At 50.2% G+C, this 17,722-nt stretch overlaps 6 protein-coding genes across 6 annotated transcripts; 3 read left to right on the top strand and 3 right to left on the bottom strand.

Moving 5' to 3' along the window:
• Positions 1-1,458: 1,458 nt before the first annotated feature.
• Positions 1,459-1,890, bottom strand: COCMIDRAFT_105902 (uncharacterized protein; the record flags this gene model as incomplete). Its single annotated transcript, XM_007693762.1, has 3 exons — positions 1,459-1,655; positions 1,741-1,818; positions 1,854-1,890. The coding sequence occupies 3 exons, from the start codon at positions 1,888-1,890 to the stop codon at positions 1,459-1,461; spliced, it is 312 nt and encodes a 103-aa protein (XP_007691952.1).
• Positions 1,891-9,567: 7,677 nt separating this feature from the next.
• On the top strand, positions 9,568-9,854 carry COCMIDRAFT_8764 (uncharacterized protein; the record flags this gene model as incomplete). The annotated part of the gene is made up of 2 exons (XM_007693750.1): positions 9,568-9,792; positions 9,846-9,854. 2 exons carry the CDS (start codon positions 9,568-9,570, stop codon positions 9,852-9,854), a joined length of 234 nt encoding a protein of 77 aa, XP_007691940.1.
• A 539-nt stretch (positions 9,855-10,393) lies between these two features.
• Positions 10,394-12,166, top strand: COCMIDRAFT_8763 (uncharacterized protein; the record flags this gene model as incomplete). The annotated part of the gene is made up of 4 exons (XM_007693749.1): positions 10,394-10,434; positions 10,482-10,665; positions 10,731-10,862; positions 10,913-12,166. The coding sequence occupies 4 exons, from the start codon at positions 10,394-10,396 to the stop codon at positions 12,164-12,166; spliced, it is 1,611 nt and encodes a 536-aa protein (XP_007691939.1).
• Positions 12,167-12,848: 682 nt separating this feature from the next.
• Positions 12,849-14,050, bottom strand: COCMIDRAFT_29699 (uncharacterized protein; the record flags this gene model as incomplete). Its single annotated transcript, XM_007693754.1, has 3 exons — positions 12,849-12,968; positions 13,025-13,400; positions 13,452-14,050. The coding sequence occupies 3 exons, from the start codon at positions 14,048-14,050 to the stop codon at positions 12,849-12,851; spliced, it is 1,095 nt and encodes a 364-aa protein (XP_007691944.1).
• A 444-nt stretch (positions 14,051-14,494) lies between these two features.
• COCMIDRAFT_105890 (uncharacterized protein) lies at positions 14,495-15,767 on the top strand (the record flags this gene model as incomplete). Its single annotated transcript, XM_007693761.1, has 2 exons — positions 14,495-14,782; positions 14,847-15,767. The coding sequence occupies 2 exons, from the start codon at positions 14,495-14,497 to the stop codon at positions 15,765-15,767; spliced, it is 1,209 nt and encodes a 402-aa protein (XP_007691951.1).
• Positions 15,768-15,954: 187 nt separating this feature from the next.
• On the bottom strand, positions 15,955-17,151 carry COCMIDRAFT_40301 (uncharacterized protein; the record flags this gene model as incomplete). Its single annotated transcript, XM_007693758.1, has 2 exons — positions 15,955-17,073; positions 17,146-17,151. The coding sequence occupies 2 exons, from the start codon at positions 17,149-17,151 to the stop codon at positions 15,955-15,957; spliced, it is 1,125 nt and encodes a 374-aa protein (XP_007691948.1).
• Between the last annotated feature and the right edge of the window lie 571 nt (positions 17,152-17,722).

Here is a 17,722-nt window from a genome sequence, read left to right as displayed (position 1 = left end):
TGTGGTCAGAAAGAGAGGTTGTATTGGACTGAATAGATGGGAAAGGGGGAAGATGGCGGAAAAAGGCGATAGCGGACTGTGCCTCTGCAAGCTGCGTTTGATAGTACTAATTTCTTTTGTTACTACTTCTTGCAAATGGTACTACTACTACTATCGCAGGGGTAACAGCGCAGCGTTGTATCGAAGGAACATCTTCATTCCATATCTCGGCAATGGCGTTGCCGTTTTTTAATTTTCTTTTCCGTCTTGCTGCGTACGTGTGAACCTAGCGTGGATATTCTTATCTCATTAAAAAAGCAGACAGGCCTGCTGGCGGCTTTGTTTTGCTTTTGTCTTGCCGAGATGAAGTCAACGGTCGCCGAGTAAAACGAACTACTGATATGAAGATGGGCAGTGGATTTGCATAGTGGATTGTTGTGGACATTGCTTTGGGTCGGAGAAGCGCTAACAGGGGTTAGCATCTGCAGTCGTGGTCTTGATGATCCACCGTGGGAGCATGGTGGGCATATGTGTTGGATGACTTGGCTAAGCTACACGTGGTGGCCATGTGTATCGCATTGCTTTTGGACGTGTGCAAGTACCGTTGGTGCGAAGTGAAAAAAAAAGGATCGTCAGTGCATGCAGACTTGCAGAGCTATATGTCTCATCACTATTGCTGCACATAGGAAGCAGCCAGACTAGTGAGCAAACAAAACATCTTGATAGAGCGCATGCCTATGCAAAACGAATCTCACACCATGGTAGAATCATACACAACAACACAAGTGTAATTGTTTCGGTGGATTTGCCCTATTACCAATCTGTTGTGAACAATAAACGAAGCGTGCTGAAACACTTGGTGATTCTGAAATATAAAGCATAAATCATGCACGACATATTTGACATGAGTCCTGTCACTTCACATTTCGACAAGTTAATTAAATGAGTGACAGTAATCGGAAACATTTATGCTGAAAGGAATAAAACACTGACAGGCGGGTGCAATGACTATTTTGAAGTATATTTCAACTATCCTATCTCAATTGACTATTCTAAACAAGGACCGAAACATGACCGAAACAAAGTAGAAAACTCTCAACACCCATGGAAGCTGCGCCAAAGTTTCTCAAGTAAAAAAGGTGAAAAAAAAAGGTCTCGGTCGAAGGCTGCAGCGAGAATCAATGGCACACAAGGATGCCTTGATGGACGCCCTTTGGCTGGCGAATGGAACGAGCATTGTGCGAACGATAAAGGGTATAGAACCAGCTGGCAAGAACGAAAAAAAAGGGGACAGCTTGCAGTCAAAAAGTTCCAAAGAGAGAGAAAAGAAGAAGTCGTAGGCTCAAGTGATGCAGTGGCCAAGTATGCAACGATGACAACAACAAAGTCGGCTAGAGCATCAACGTATCAAAGCATATCCCAGCAATTCACAGCGCCTAAGCATCTCGGTATGTGGTGTCGTAAGGGGGGGTCGAGCCATTATCGGGACGCCCCAAAGGACCGGTTATATTGTGTCTGGTTTGCGTTGTTGGTTGCGGCGGCGGATGAAAGGGCCTTCCAGGCCACTTCAGCGGCTTCTTCTCGGGATTGCTCGAGGTAACGGTAGTCTCGCCATAGCGCGGCTCGGTATTCACGGCCATGGACAAAGACACTGCTTGACCACGCTGTACGTATGCCTGTGTTGAGCAGTGTGTCAGCAAATACCAGTACTAAAGTGGGCGATATTGACAAAGTCTCTTGAGATAGGCATGAGCTACGAACCTCGTGGGTCAGAGTAGTCCTGGAACTGAGGCTGGGCAATCTGGTTGGTAGCGCAGTAGTCTGCAACGTCTTTTTTAGCTAGGTTACACGGGCGAGAGCATCGGTCTGCGCACGCTGTAGCTTTTGCACGTAGCTCTCCTGTGTTGCCATTGTGCGAGATGGGGGACTGTAGACAAGAGACGAAAGCGTGATGCTTTTAACAAAGTTTGTGGTGGGGTAAGGCTTCGCGAGTGGGGATCAGGGAAGATCAGGTAAGTATGTGTGAGCGAGGACTGGGTAGGAACACCTTGCGTGGCATTAGTTTTGGCTCTGTTTATAGTCGAGCAGTGCTCCGAGAGCCTCATTTTCGGTATCCTGTAGGAACAAGAGGGCGGCTTTGCCACATAGACAGGTCAAAAAGGAAGCAGCCTGCAGCCGCCGCAACCCCCCCTATGTGCTTCGGAACAAAGCACCTGGGTGATGGCATGCTGCGTTGGCAGGTTTTTCCCGCCATAATTGGCCGGCAGAAACATAATCGAGCGAGGAACTGCGGGGGTAGCGAGAAAGAGAACACGACCAAGCAGAAACTAAACCCGCCAGGACCCGGTACGGACACCATGACAGGACGTTGCGTGTGGTCGAAACCACAGGTCTGGGATGGCAAGGCCAATGAGGGGATACGGATAAATTTTGGTCTCTACTGTGTTACCGAGTTCAGCCTGGTTCGGCTGTGAGCTGGCACTGAAGGACGAAAGAGAGTTGCTGCCACGGCTAGTTTCTCCATGCCGACGTAGTGCCAGAGGTGTCCGCAAATTGGGCCCTACCCTCGTCGGCCCTCGTCCCGCTTGCGGTTAGCAGGGTAAAGGGCCGTGCCGTTTCCGTACCGTGGACATGCCATCTGAAAGCGCGTCATCTCCAAGAAACCATGCTTCACGTGTCGAAGCTGCAACGAGGGCAGACGAAGCAAAAGACAGCACTAAGTGAGAGCGTGTGGTATTGGGGCCGTGGCCTGTCTGCACAGTGAGACCCACCGGGGTGAGGTGGCATGGGCAGCTTGTTCAGAAGCGGTGCGTCAATATCAAGCACTGTGTTCCTGGTGTGAACTGCTCAGCCCTGCGATCTCCAGGTTCGTGCGCAGCGATGCAGCCCATGTCACATCCCAATACTGCAGGCTGCCCTGTTCCTGAATTCCCGTGCTATGGCCATAGGTTTGGTGTCCTGCCAGCACCAGTCAGCCCGGCCGCCGTCAACGCTAGCCAGCTCTTCACCGCGGCGCTTGCTCGGTCTTCGCTTGCTGCGGTTGAAGCGAAAGTGGCAGCTGGACAAAGGCACCGCACAAGCCTCCCGGCGGGGTGAGCACACCCTCGCCCTCCCTCCACGCTGCGCTGGCAGACGTGTTGTTCAATCCAAAGCCCTCCACGGTTGCTCCAAAGCGTGGCTGTTGTGACGTGTCGTACAGGTTGCAGATATTGCGCTAACCCAAACCACACCACCATGCACGTGCAGACGGCCAGAGTTAACCTTTGCAGGATCCTCGGGAAGGCCCACAATATCGCGCCCTACAAGCTCCTGCACCCAAGGCGCAACGCATGCTGCTTGTTAATTTAGTCGTGCATGCACCGCGACTCTTGGGACGACTGTGGAACCCGCCTGAACTTCTCGGCTTCTGCACCCACGGGTGCCGCCGGCCGCGCATGAACGGGCGCTACTACGTTCGCTCGATGCAACCATCTTCTAGTGCCCATGGCAAGGTTGCGCATCCTCGAGCGTCAAAACCAGTGAAATCATACGTCACGTGGCCAAGGAAGGGGGGGGGGGGCGTCGTGGTGTCGTCGTCTGCGCAGCCTTGGTCCCATGGTAAATATGACGTCTTCTTTTTGCCCTGGCCAGAGCTCACTCTCAACGGCCAAGATCGCGTTCAGATAGCAGGCGCTGGCAGGACATGTCAATTCATGCCCGACCAAATTACCATTACACGCTGCTGCTGAAGCCTCGGCGGCTACGCACCAACTTGGCGTTTTTCTAAGAGTATCTGGCCCATATTGGGTGCTGACGTGGAACTCATCTTCATCCAAGACGTGATGTGGTGCGAATCGATAAATCCTTTCCAGCAACAATATCGCTCGGTAGATTGTTGTGTATCGCAGTGGCGCAAAGGCACAATGCCGGAAATCTGCCAATCTGTCCTTGTTTGAGCTCCTGCCACTTCTCCAGAGTAAATATATTCTGCATGGTAGCCTGTCACCCACATGGTCGCGATCAAGTTGCAAACCGACATAGTACTAAATTACCCTACCAACCAGCTAATATCCCCATCAAACACACCTACGCATTATCACCTCTCCAATCCAAACAAGTCTCTGTTTGACAGCGGGCCATTACGTCGACCTATATATCCACTTGCCGACGATTAGTCCAACACGGGACAGACGTACAGCGAAGATCTTTGGCTTGTCTGCGAATTCACGTCGGCCTTACTAATTAACAAGCCTTTCCGAAACGTGTACGTGGCAGAGTGATTCATGCTGCGAAAGGTCGCATAAAGGGCGTCAGCCCGGCCGTTGTCATGGAGCTCGCTGCCATCCAACCGACACCACCGCATACACTACACCGGCACACAGACTTACACGTGTTTACAGCAAGAGATAGGCACAGCCATATAGAGCTAAAGCTGCAACCCCTCTTTAACGCCACCTACAGGCTGCCACGATGATATGATATTCTTCGTGGACGTATTCGAGAGGTCTAATTTGCAAGGTTGCCTCGCCTCTCCATGTATCCCACTACCTTGGAATGGATATTACAAGCGATCTGTACCGGCCCGCACTCCGCAAGAATGCATGTTCAACTCAGTGTTTGGCCTTAGGCCTCATCACTAATGGGCTTGACTTTGTCGTAAAGTAAAAGGCGGAACAAAGATTGCCACGTCAGGAAGCATCGTGCCTAGACCATCCTCCAGCCAGGGAAGGTTTACCAGTATATGCCTACCTTGGATTTCCCACGCTTCGCAGGACTCAATGTAGCTATTTGAAACAGCGCTAGTCGAGTCAAACACGAGAGTTGACAAGTTGTGTGTAGATCTTTCTCCATTACCTTGACTTAGCACAGGTACTTGTTCAAGATAAGGAGAATTATGTGGATTGCTTCATAGGTGGCTTCATTTTCGAGGCCCAGTTACAGTATTCCCTCGCCTTGCTAGTTCTTAAAGTAACTAGACCCGGCGCTTATGACTTTGAGGTGATTATTGAGGAGAAAGGTATGAAATGTGGGTCTAATATGTAGTTTGTGCGAGGCCACAATCTGGATGCATCGATTCCGCTGTATTTTAGCCCAAATTGTTTGAATCAAACCGTCATAGATGTCCCTACCAAGCATCGCTCTGATTATTGTTTTTAGGTGTAACAAGAGATGCTAGGTCTCTTTCCTTAGCCGCTTCCTCCAAAACTCCATAAAATCTAGAGAAAGAGATTGGGATAAACAAAATGATCTCAGTCTATGAAGGAAGCCCTCTCGCCACAGCAAAATTTTGGGATATTGTGAAAAGAAGAAAATAACACAACAGGCTGTTTCACCACGTTGGCTCTAGTTCCTGGTGAACAACAGAAGATATAGATGCAATGCTGGAATTTCGATGCAAAGCGTGTGTATTCGGAATTAAGTACCAGCCTTCCCCCATCGTCCTATTCTCCACTCCTAGCCACTCCCCCTCGGTAAATACTCTCGTTCCCAATTAGTACACAGGAAGTGAGCAGCGCCAGTAATGCTCTGAGTCAACGCTTGAACAGGTGTATATGTTAGTAGAAATTAGGTAATTTGTAGTGGGGTAGGCTCTCCCGTTATAACCGTGATTGGTGGTGGGGAAGGGGGAAGATGGGAACGGGCGCGGCTCTATCCGTTCCGCCCGTCGGCTGGCAACCCGGCACGGCCGGCAGGCATTAAAGTTTCAGAATACCGTGTAACCCCCTCGCAATCTTGGGGTTCCTCATTAAGCTATGTACCAATTGGAAACCCTAGATCTGAGTTCCGATTTACACTAGACACCCAGTTGATCATAGAAAAACTTAGGAAAAGGCCATAGGTTGAGCAGTCGGGTAACCCAAGCCGTCCATCTTTGCAATAATCATTTGATCGTACCAAAAGAGACGCCTTGTTATATAATCTTGCCGGAGATTCGTGCATATGAAATTCGGTTGAATCGTACTAGACGATATGCTAAAAGAGGAGACGACAGCATCGAAGGCAACATTAGGTGATCGACGGAAGCTGTCAGCTGTTTTCACTGAGTTTTCGGTGAGTGAACTTGCCACAGACATGAAGTTATAGCGATCACCTAATTATGACCCTATTTAGACATTTATGCGAGGCATAACAGTAGTGTACTCATTAGCGACGCAGCATACGTTATGACGTCACATCGAGGACAGGACGGAACGCAAAGGGCGGAAGATGGATAAGGTCTCCGGCTGTTCCTACAGCCAAGAACCTCGAAGGCAGGGCCGCCGAACATGAGAGACTTCAATATTGTACGAAAGCCACGAGACAGTCCGATCCAGGATAGCACCAGGAAGTCTCATGAGCAGCGGACTTGAACGACATAAATCCCTTGCAGAAGATGAATTGAATCTATCTTGGGATATTGCGAGGTCTGAAATGCGCCATTGTAGGCGACATGTGGTTTAGACCAGTGACCAGCGAAGACTACCTGCGATATCGTAATGCTAGTTGTTGCTAGCTACGTCTGACCTAGATCACATAACGCAAACGCTTTGCTACGATATGACACAACAAAACTATCCATTCGCAACATTCTAGCGTTCTAGTCTATTTGCGGATATAGAATTTGTTAGCCTATGCATTGAAAACTGCTTCTTGCTGAGATGAGTTTGCTGTAGAGCTTTGTGAGTACGACGTGGCGTTCACTGTGAGACGAAAGGTAAAGCCAGATGTTGACTCTGGCGAAGCACCCAACTCCCTACATCTACCGCATCTCAGTTCCGCGTAAAGACTCGGCAAATTATGACTAATTCCACTCTCAGTCATTGCTCGTGCACCTTCCTAATTGCTCTGGCATTTTAAACCCTCCTGTACAACGCATAATGCATCGTCATGGTCCAGGAAGATGTGAAGTGGAGATTAAATACTCTCAGCTTTTTTTTTCTGCATGAGATGGAATCAGCACAGACCATGATGCTGAATCTAGTGACTTGCATTTAAGAGCTGCGTTAGTGTGTGATGAGCGGCTCCGCTCGCATAAGCTCGTGTCCGAGTTTTCAGATCACACAAAACTAAAGAATGCACTACTGCATTCTCAAAGTTCACGTGTACACACTCTGAGATTTTGTAGATAAGACAATAGACTATGGATTATATTTGACTCACTGACCAGGCTTGGAAGAGTTCAGGATGAAACAGGGAGAAACTGGCTAAGAAGTTACTATAGAGCCAACCCACTATCTGCCGAAGAGAAGCCTTGTCAATTCCTATTTTATTCTTTAGGTAATGGTATCGGCTGCGCTTAGGTAGATACATACTTATATTAAAGTCAACAGTGCACTACGATCAACCCTTACTATCATTTACGACAAATACCATCTGCCACACCGCTTCAGCATCACATTGCATTCACACAAAAAAACCAATGTCCTCCCGGATTAGGACTGAAGAACCCAGCCGAGGTTTCATCAAACTGCTAAAGACGCTTGGAGTATGCTTGGATGTGATGATTGTCTAGTACAACCCTCGAAACACGTCGTATAAGCCCCATACTAACCACAGACTGCAAGATGACGTGTGAATAGTCATCGTATTAGATCCTTCCAGGTCTCACTTAGCCCTGAGCTACCAGGAGAGGAAGGTATCTAATGCTGAGGTGTATCCGATATCCTTGTTTTATCAGCTCCACTGTCTGGCGTATGTCTTACTATTACCAAGTAGCAGAGAATCCGATCCGATCACAATCAAGAGAGCAAGCGAGCTTTGGGCATCATCTTGCTGGCGAGGCGAGCGGAGAGACATTTTAGCACCAGGCTCGTATGTAGATCTCTGCTTTGCGTACTCATACCGTATAAGACTGTCCAAATTTATCTATTTGCAGTGTACGATCGCAATGTTGACATCGTGTGTACAGGCAATCTCTTGATCGAACATTTAGTGGTGACAAGCCGGTCTAGATTCAATAGTTGCGTCGTAACGCATCAGTGCGTAATTAAGTTAAGAGACCGTGTATTCGTGATACTCAATCTATCATGGTTGTCAGGGACCTGCCCTCTTTGAACCCCTTCGGCCCGAATTTGCGAACCTTGCCAGTCAAATTCTATTCAGATACGCAGATACAACCCACTCAAACACCACTCTAGCTACGTAGCGGTTTATACGTCGTGAAAATAGACGTTTTTTTGGCTACGTTTGCTCCTGTTGCTAACTATTCATGCCCACTATCTAGATACTGTCTAACGATAGTCTATCAGTAACCTATTGTTTTCAACCAGGGGCCTGAGCTAATCAAAAGCACTGTCTTAATTACCGTAGCGAACCTACGAAGACTCTGACAAAACAGCTCGTAGTTTTCTAATTATAGTTCGCATAGATATACCACTGCAATCGTACTCAAGCTTCTTGTTGGTTAAGACAGAAGCTCAACCAATCAGCTGCGCTAGAATATTTCAGCCAAGATCTCGTGAGTAGGAGATGGTGATTTGGGCACCAAGTGTAGAATATTGCGGCCAAGTACCGGTAAATGGCGAATTTGAAGAAATCGCCACAAAGAAGTCTAGGCATTGTGTATGGGCACGTGATATGGTTGGTCGGAATCCATCATTCGGCCTCACAGTCTTCCTCAAAGAGATAATGTGTCGGGATAATTTCGCTGCTTGTCTCCATTTGGTCGTCGAGGCGGCTAAATTGCTATTGCCCAGGTACGAACACATGTGCAGTCTTTACTTAGAGTACGGATGCAACGGTTCCCCTGGTAAGCAGTTCGGGAACTGCTTGCAACTTTACGTAGTACTACTTAAGCTTCGGTGGCTTTCGGCGCCAACGTTGCATCGCGGCGGCAGGGGGCGGACATGAATAGCGGGCCTACAGACAAAACAGCCAACGCAATCGAAATGAGTTTGCAGAGTTGCGTAAGCAGTAGCAAGAGAGGTGTTGATTGTTTCGTGAAACGGAACATACGGTTTGGTCAAGTCAGTGGGCCGTCCACACGGATCCGTTTTCCAAGACAGTGGCCGCGCGAGCCCAGCCATCTTACAATCTATCACCTCGGATTTTTTTTCTATCGTGACATTAACGAGATCTGTATGGTGAGCGATAAGAAGAACTCTTGTCGATAGGGTGTCGACAAAAGGCAAACAGCAGCGAATGAGATGAGTTGAGTGTCAATATAGGAGGCGGTGTATGTGGCTGGGGATGCTAAAATTAGCCCCCAGCCTCCTCCGGACACCTTCGGCCCAGCCGCTTTGTGACGTCCGCCACGCTTAGCAATGTGCAATTCCTGTTACAACCCTAGCCATCATATTTCCAGCCTCGTGCGACGGGCTTCCGACAAGCTCCCGAGTGGCCATCTCCTGGTTTCGGTGGGGCCGAGGCTTTCGTAGGGCTGGGCGGCCGATGGCTGGGATGTGGGCTGTTGTACGTACGCGTGTGGGGATGGCTAGAATGTGCTCTAGAGGATGTTTGTATATTTGGATTGAGCTATAAGGGATATAAGAGTTGCCATCATCAACACACACAAGTTAAAGTCTCCCCATTCACACCAAATCCACAAACACATCCTTCAGCTACTAAATCTCAATACCCTCATCTTCGACAATCCACCACCGAATAATCATCACTCCAACCAAAGCCACCATGCAATTCTCTATCATCTCCGTCGTTGCTGCCCTCGCCGCTACTACCTCTGCCTTGAATCTTCCCACAAACGGCACGGCCACCTCGGCACCCTACCCTACCGGCACTGGCGCTGGCTCTCCTACCAATGCTAAGCCTACTTCATCGACCCTCCCCTTCACTGGAGGCGCCTCGCACATGGCTGGCTCTGCTTTCGGTCTCATTGTTGCTGGCGGTGTTGCTCTGGTAGGTTTACGCTATCCCACACATATTAGAAATTTTGGCTAACAACCCTTTAGATGCTCTAAACCCATCAACGACATGTCCTGTTTTATAATCAATGTTTAATAGTTATAGCGGGTTACAATTTGGCGCACGGTCATGATATTTGGCGTTTCTACGGTTTTCGAGATTATACAACATGAAATAACCAGCATGGAGGCGCACTACTGCCTGTGTGCAACGAAGAATAGATGTATAGAGAAGTGATATCCCTAAGAAGAGAGGCGAGGCCTGGAAGTTGTTGATGGCCCAGAAGCCTATTGAGAAGGAAATCGATGGGGTTGGATTTACTACTACTATGGTCGATAAGGCCGAAACAATCAAATCAAATCAAATCCACACCAAATCAAAATTATATGAATTCAGAGGTGATGTGAACGTATTGTAGTCTTACCCTAATGTTGACTTTAATGTAAAAAATATACACGTTTTTTGGTAGCACAGGGACCCTTTGAATTTCCTGTTTGGGATGGCGCGGAATGACGCGCGACGCGACTTTCAGAATACGCAACTTTCCAACTTCAGATAGTTGTGATTCTTCCCATTTCACTACACCACAGCTCCAATGGCTAAACTGCAAGACAGCCTGCTTCAAGGCGAGCCTTTGTAAGACCACTTCTCTCTCAGAGGATAATTGCTAACAACAACACCAGTGAAGATGCACCGCTCCCACCGTCTCGAAATGCATCTGCATACAACCCGCTCCACCATTTCGTATTACCGCAAGGCACCGATAGACATTACTCACAACAATTCGCTGACATGTACTTCCTACGTCTGATGCAACTGAAGAAGACGGTAAAAGAGAGAGCAGAGGAGGCCTGGCACAACTTTGAGGTATGCTTTGTTCGGCTGCGGGGCTATACAGGATTGCCAGTCTTGCATGGCTGACACAGGTTTAGTTGGGTGGCCAGAAGGCAAGCTTTGTTGACCGGGTGCTTGATGTTCGACAAGGTGAACTGTGCTGGGTAGTAGGGACAGTGTACATGGAAATGGCACAGAAGCCGAATGTGTTGGACGATATTGGGAAAGATGTACAACCCTCCCCCCGAGACTTGAGAAATGAGAATCTAACAGCCCTCAGCACTGGATAGCCGATCCCCCTCAACGCGATACCTACATATCTCCCTCTGGCGGTGACGAGATGATGCTCGAGGATGAGTCGGGACGCCTTCGAGTCACGGGCAAGCCTCTGCACGGTCACTTTGTTACAGGGTGTATACTTGCAGCGTTAGGTACGGAGGAGGCCGATGGCACATTCAAGGTCATTGCAACACAATGCGCCGACCTACCGAGACAACCACAGCGCTGGGAACGTGACGACATAGCACTCTCAAAGGAAAAGCAAAGTATACCAAAACGCGAGCCTGCCGGAAAGTTAGCCATTGTGTCAGGGCTGGAGCTTACAGGCGCAGATGACGATGAGGTGGCGCTGGATCTGCTCGTAGAGTACTTGACAGGAGAAGCGGCAGACCCATCAACACAAGAAGATGTCTCGAAAATAACACGCCTAATGATAGCAGGAGGCTCGTTAGCACGCGGCTCGCCAATTCTATCACGAGAAGATTTTGCTGCGAAGAAAAGCGCAGCCAGACACTACGGATACGATGCCTCATCATACAACGCAGCACCAACTGAACGCCTCGACGAGTTTCTCTGCGAGATACTCCCTACCCTCCCTATCACCATGCTCCCAGGCGCATCAGACCCCTCAAACGTCGCCCTCCCCCAACAGCCCCTCCATCCCGCGCTCTTCCCCAACACCAGACTCTACGCCGAGCCTCCCATCGCCAGCAACGAAACCCTCAATGGCTTCGACGCCGTAACAAACCCCTGGGCTGGCGACATCGATGGCTACCGCGTCCTCAGCACGGGCGGCCAAACCGTTGAAGACCTTCTAAAATACTTTGAGCATGTCAAGTCGGTCGACGCAATGGAAATGATGCTCCGCTGGCGCTGTGTGGCCCCCACCGCTCCGGACACCCTCTGGTGCTACCCCTTCCAAGACCACGATCCTCTCATGTTGACCGAATGCCCACACATATACATTGCTGGCTGCCAAAAGAAGTTTGATAAGAAAATCATAAAGGACCCGACGGGCCAGAAGGTGCTGATTGTTAGTGTACCAAAGTTCCAGACTACGGGCAAGATCGTACTTGTTGATATGGAGAGTTGGGATGTCGAGGTTGTCAAGGTTGGGGTGAAGGGGGAAAAGAAAAGCAAAAGGGAGGGGTACGCGGCGACGGACGAGTATGAGTATACTAAGATAGAAGAGAATGGGGATACTAAGATGGAAGAGCTGGAAGAGATGGAAGAGATGGAAGAATCGGAAGAGTAGCTGTACATGTGTATGTGAAATGATACCCAAGTCCTTGGTGCATGCATAACAACTCTATACTACTCCTTCAATTCATGCACTGTGGTTATCACTTTGTCAATGGATGTCTAAGCTTTGCCCGTTAAAATCAGGGTCCGAGCCATATCAAAGGATTCCGTCCTAACCCCAAACTAGGCTAATGGGAAGAAAACAAAGCCTTGGACAATGTCATGCGCAAAAGCTTAGCCTTCCCCCTCCCGCCCGTGGTGTTGGGCATTGCGTAGAAATGATGTTATCAACCGTGCGATCTGCAGCCATCAATCTTGGGGGGCTTACGTAGCCACGTTTGAGACATCACACCAATCAGACGCGCGATGTTTCTGTGTTTTTTTGGGGGGATGTCACACATCACTTTCGAGCTGCAAAAGACTGGAAAGGCGACGCAAGACAAACCGAAACGATGAAACGTGGATATTCTACATACGCATACGCAAAAAAAGAAGTGGTATCTCGCTGTTTGTTTCATCAACGTTCCTAGCCCAAAAAGAAAAAGAGGCATTAACCTAGCGATGTGTCCATAACGCCCGTACTACTCATGTAAAAAATTAACAATCTTCTGATTTTAGTAATACACGCAATTCTTTTCCTTTGATTAGTCGAACAACAAAAAAGGGGGTGCTCGAAAGGATAAAAAGAAAGCTCTCTAGAGCTTGTATTGAGCCGTGGTCCACTGTTCGTATTCGCGCTTGAGTTCGAGTTGGACCCATTTGATGGTGATGGCGGCCCAGATACCTGCCCAGAGGAATGGTACGACCCAGCCGACCTATGTTGAGTTAGCAAAAGCATATCACAAGGGCGTAAGGGGAGATTAGAACATACCACGTAAGCAGCGTCACGCTGAATGGTGAAGATGATGGCTGTGCAGACGGCAGAAGTGACAATGGCTCCAATGGCCCAAAAGAGCGTCAAGCGGTGGAGCATCTCGCGGAACGCCTTGCTGGCCTGGTATCGGAGGTTCAATCGCTGACGGAACTCGGTACCGCCGGATCCGTCTACTGCGCAAATGTCCTCGATGTAAGCGTAGATGCCAGGACGGAGAGGGGCACCCTGTGGCAGTGATGAGATACGGCAAGGGGCAGGGACCTTCATGATGCGTAGAATGTCGACTAGGAGAAGTTCAACGCCAATTGCGAACATCATGGTTGGTGCTGGCATGGCGAGGACTCGGATGGGTGGGTCGTGGGGACATGTGCCGCTGCGAAGATTTAGCATTATTCCATGGAACATAACAACAGCGAAAACTTACGCAATCAGCTCAATCATGACGAAAAACCATCCAACCGACAAATTCCAGTGAAACCAGTCGAGGTACCATCTCTTAGCTCCGATGACGCGGCAGCTGGAATTCTTCTTCCACAGTCTGTGGAAGCGGATGAAATACTCAACAATCGACACAGTTCCTAGCAATGCGGTGCTGATACTGAAGACTGCATTGGCGGACAATTGGTCGCGAGTGAGGCCGTACCACATGCCAAAGTAGAGGCCGATAGGCATGCAGACGCAGTCGAGAATGATAAGGGTCCAGAACCAGAAAATGGCCTTCTTGCGGGTTCGCAGCGAGTAATTGAGCGGTGGCGGACGTGTAAAGTCGGGGTCATCGTATGTCACTTGGGTGTGGGGGAAGAGAGCGTGTCGGTTTGGCGATGGAGCGCGACTTGGCTGTGCGCTTGGGTTGAGGCTTGTTGTATTATTGGCAGCGGTCATGTCTGATGCTTGTTCCTTGTCGTCGCTTACACCGTCAATCTGAACGGTTGGCACTGGCGTAGTGTCTATTCGGTCTGCAGTGGTAGGACGAGCGTCCTCCGTCGCCCTTAAGGCGTCTGTTGACCTTTGTTCAGAAACCATTGTTGCGGTAGCAATAAGGCGTCGGTGGTAGTACGGTGGTATTTGGGCCTCGAGCAAAGAAAAAATCGGAAGCACCGGCAGTGATGATTACTTAAGAAACGGGGAGAGTCTTGTCCGGAAGCCAACGGGTGGGACAGAGTCTTGGATGGACAGGCGGAGTTTAGTATAAAGTAAGGGTGAAGGTTTGTGTCGTGTGTCAGCAGCGGGCAGCCCGCATGGCCCAAATATGGAACTAGCAGAAGGCTCTCGTCCAGCGGCGCCCGTGATGTCATAGGCTGCTTTTTCAGGGTCCATGGCTTGGCGCTGTCTAGGCGCCTCGGCGGTGACGCGACCAACTGCTGATTGATCCTGATCACGTCCGCATTCGTCCTCTGACCTCACCACCAAGCCTACGCCCGCCCTTCATCGCCGCTCTACATACGGGATATGTGAAGCATCTTACTGATGGGCTCTCTACGCAGCCTGCTCCTATGCTATCTCACCCTCGCTACGTCCTGGGCCGCTAGCCCCCAGGCCGATGCGACACAGCAACCGCTGGTCCGCGGAACAGCAAAAGCCACTGGCAATAATGCCACCATCATTCCCCAGGATCTCTTCTGGGAGCTCGAAGAACTCGCGCGCATTGTCGACATCTCCTACTGTGTCGGCACTGCAGGACTGGGCATAAAGAAGCCCTTTACATGCGCAAGCCGCTGTGCGGATCGCGACTTTGAGACTTTTGATCTAGTCAAGGTGAGTCGCTGCACGTCAGCATGCGTCGCATTACTTATGTGCTGATATATGTGTGTACACGTAGGCATGGAATACTGGTCCTTTCCTGTCCGACTCGTGCGGCTACATTGCTCTCTCGCACCACCCTGCGGAACCGCGACTGATTATCGCGTTCCGTGGCACCTATTCCATCGCAAACACTATTGCGGACTTGTCCACCATACCCCAGGAATACATCCCGTATCCAGGCGACGATGATTCAGACAGCGGCGATTCGGACTTTCTCACCCCCCGAGTCGGTGTCGCGGAGGGCGTTGCGGAGGGGAACACTCCTCCCGCAGAACCGCCGAAATGCGAGAATTGCACCGTCCACACAGGCTTCTACTCGTCCTGGCTCAACACGCGCAGGGTCATCCTACCGTATGTCTCCGAAGCCCTAGAAAAGTATCCGGAGTATAAGCTGGTCTTGGTGGGACACTCGTTGGGCGGCGCTGTAGCAACTCTGGCTGGTCTGGACTTCAAAGCACGTGGCTGGGATCCTCATGTGACAACGTTTGGAGAACCTAGGCTAGGGAATAAGGAGTTCAACGCATACATTGATGAGCGCTTCAACGTTACGGCAAACCACCAGCATAATAAGATCCACCGCGTTACCCACGTTGGCGACCCCGTGCCTTTGCTACCCCTGACTGAATGGGGCTTCAGCATGCATAGCGAAGAAATCTTCATCTCAGAATCTAGCCTACCGTTTTCCGTCGCCGATGTTCACTTCTGCGATGGAGACGAAGACATGCAGTGCATTGCGGGCAGCGACGAAGAAAAACCCGCGTGGGGAGTGCCCACTCGCTTCAAGTTTTGGCAGCTCTTCTTTGCCCATCGCGACTACTTTTGGCGACTGGGACTATGCATGCCTGGCGGCAACCCAGGAGATTGGTACGACAAGTATCCAGGACACACCATGGGTGACGATACAGAAGAACAAGAACCCGAGATTGAAGAGTTGTGATGTGTAGCATAACTTTTTCTCTGTTTTAGCAACTTTTAATTTGGGTAGTATCGTAATAATTCATCTTTTTCGCCATTAATCCAAACGGCTTTTGAACAGCAAAGAGGAAACGCCATGCACCATGCCTTGTATACGCCACGCCTGCCGTGCCCTTCTTTTTTTTCTTCATGGAAAGACTGGCGTCCTTTTAGTTTGCACCATTCTGGCCAAGAAGCGTCCTCCTCTTTGACACAGCTGCAGCGAGGTCCTCAAGCACCGTCTCGGTGGTCTCCCAGTCGATGCACGCATCCGTGATCGACATGCCGTACTCGAGACCAGCTTTCCCTTCCTTGGGCACCTTTTGCGTACCAGCCTTGATGTTGCTCTCAATCATGACGCCCATGATGGCCGTCTCACCGGCCTCAATCTGCTCGGCGATGGCACGGGCAACCTTGGGCTGGTTCATGTGGTTCTTCTCCGAGTTGCCGTGACTGCAGTCAACCATGAGGCGCGAGTTCATACCCTTTGACTCGAGCTTCTCACGCGCTTCCTTGACGCTCTTTGCATCGTAGTTTGTTCCCTTCTTGCCGCCACGCAGGATGATGAAGCAGTCGTCGTTGCCAATTGTGCCGACAATGGCGACAACGCCGGGTTTGGTGACGGAGAGGAAGTGGTGGGGGTGCTTAGCTGAGCCGATGGCGTCGATGGCAACATCAAGGGTGCCGTCTGTGCCGTTCTTGAAGCCTACGGGGAAAGACAGACCAGAGGCGAGTTCACGGTGCAGTTGCGACTCGGTGGTTCTGGCGCCAATGGCTCCCACGCTGAACATGTCAGCCAGGAACTGGGGCGAGATGGTATCCAGCATCTCGCTCGCCAGCGGCATGCCCTTCTCCGTCAAGTCAGCAAAAAGCTGTCGCGAGATGCGCAGACCCTTGTTGATCTTGAAGCTGTTGTCGATGTCGGGGTCGTTGATCAGGCCCTTCCAGCCGACCGTGGTGCGGGGCTTCTCGAGGTATGAGCGCATGACGATGAGGAGGTCATCCTGGTACTTTTCCTTGAGCTTCAGCAGGCGGTCGCAGTAGTCGAGGGCAGCGGCGGGATCGTGGATAGAGCACGGGCCGATGACGACGAGCAGTCGCTTCTGTGCATCTTTGCCCTGGACAATGGCGACGGCTTCGTCGCGAGCCTTGAGTACTGTGTCGCGGGACTTGGCTGTCTGGGGGATCTCACTCTGCAGCAGATCAGGCGGTGTGAGGGGGTTGTAGCCACGAATGCGCCAGTCTTCTGAGTTGTGGGGATCGCCGACGGCTGCGTTCTCAATGTGGAACTACAGTGAGGTGTTAGTAGAGGAAGACAGTGAATGACGACTTGGGCAGGTGGCGCGGGGTGCTAGACTTACAGACATGCTGCTGGTGGAACTGGACTGGGAGAAACCACGACTTGATGTCTAAAAGTGAGAGATTTGGAGCAGTGGCTTTAGAATGGTCTGTCTTTTTTTCTCTCCTGCAGCCGCCACGGCCTCTTTATGAGTCGAATGTTTTGGTGATGACAGCGGAGTCGGACCGTCTCTCATTGGCTAGTCCCCGGCGTGCTCAAACTGTTTTTATGGCTGTGGCGGCCGCTCTCGGAATAGCCAACCAAACCTGTTCATCAATACCACACACCAGTAGCATAGAAATCGCCATCAATACTGACGTCGAACTTCAAGAAAACCGCCTTTGATTATGCGCAACGGTAGCGATCTTGCTGTGACTTAGGTCATTTTGCAAGATCATTGGGCGAATAAGTGCCCTACTACTCCAGTCCTCGAGTCTCAGCTATAGAGGTGCCGGACGGGCCAACGCCGGATTTTCCCTGCTAACACTATCACAAACTTGAAGCTGTAGAGCTCTACACAAAAGCTATTATCACGAGAAATCTTAGCGTAGTAATCTAGTAGTATCATTTATTTAATCTATCTACTGATATTTAACTGG

The sequence above is a fragment of the Bipolaris oryzae genome, assembly GCF_000523455.1.
Source record: "Bipolaris oryzae ATCC 44560 unplaced genomic scaffold scaffold_180, whole genome shotgun sequence".
Lineage (NCBI taxonomy): Eukaryota > Fungi > Ascomycota > Dothideomycetes > Pleosporales > Pleosporaceae > Bipolaris > Bipolaris oryzae.
This window is presented reverse-complemented; position numbering and strand designations above follow the sequence as displayed.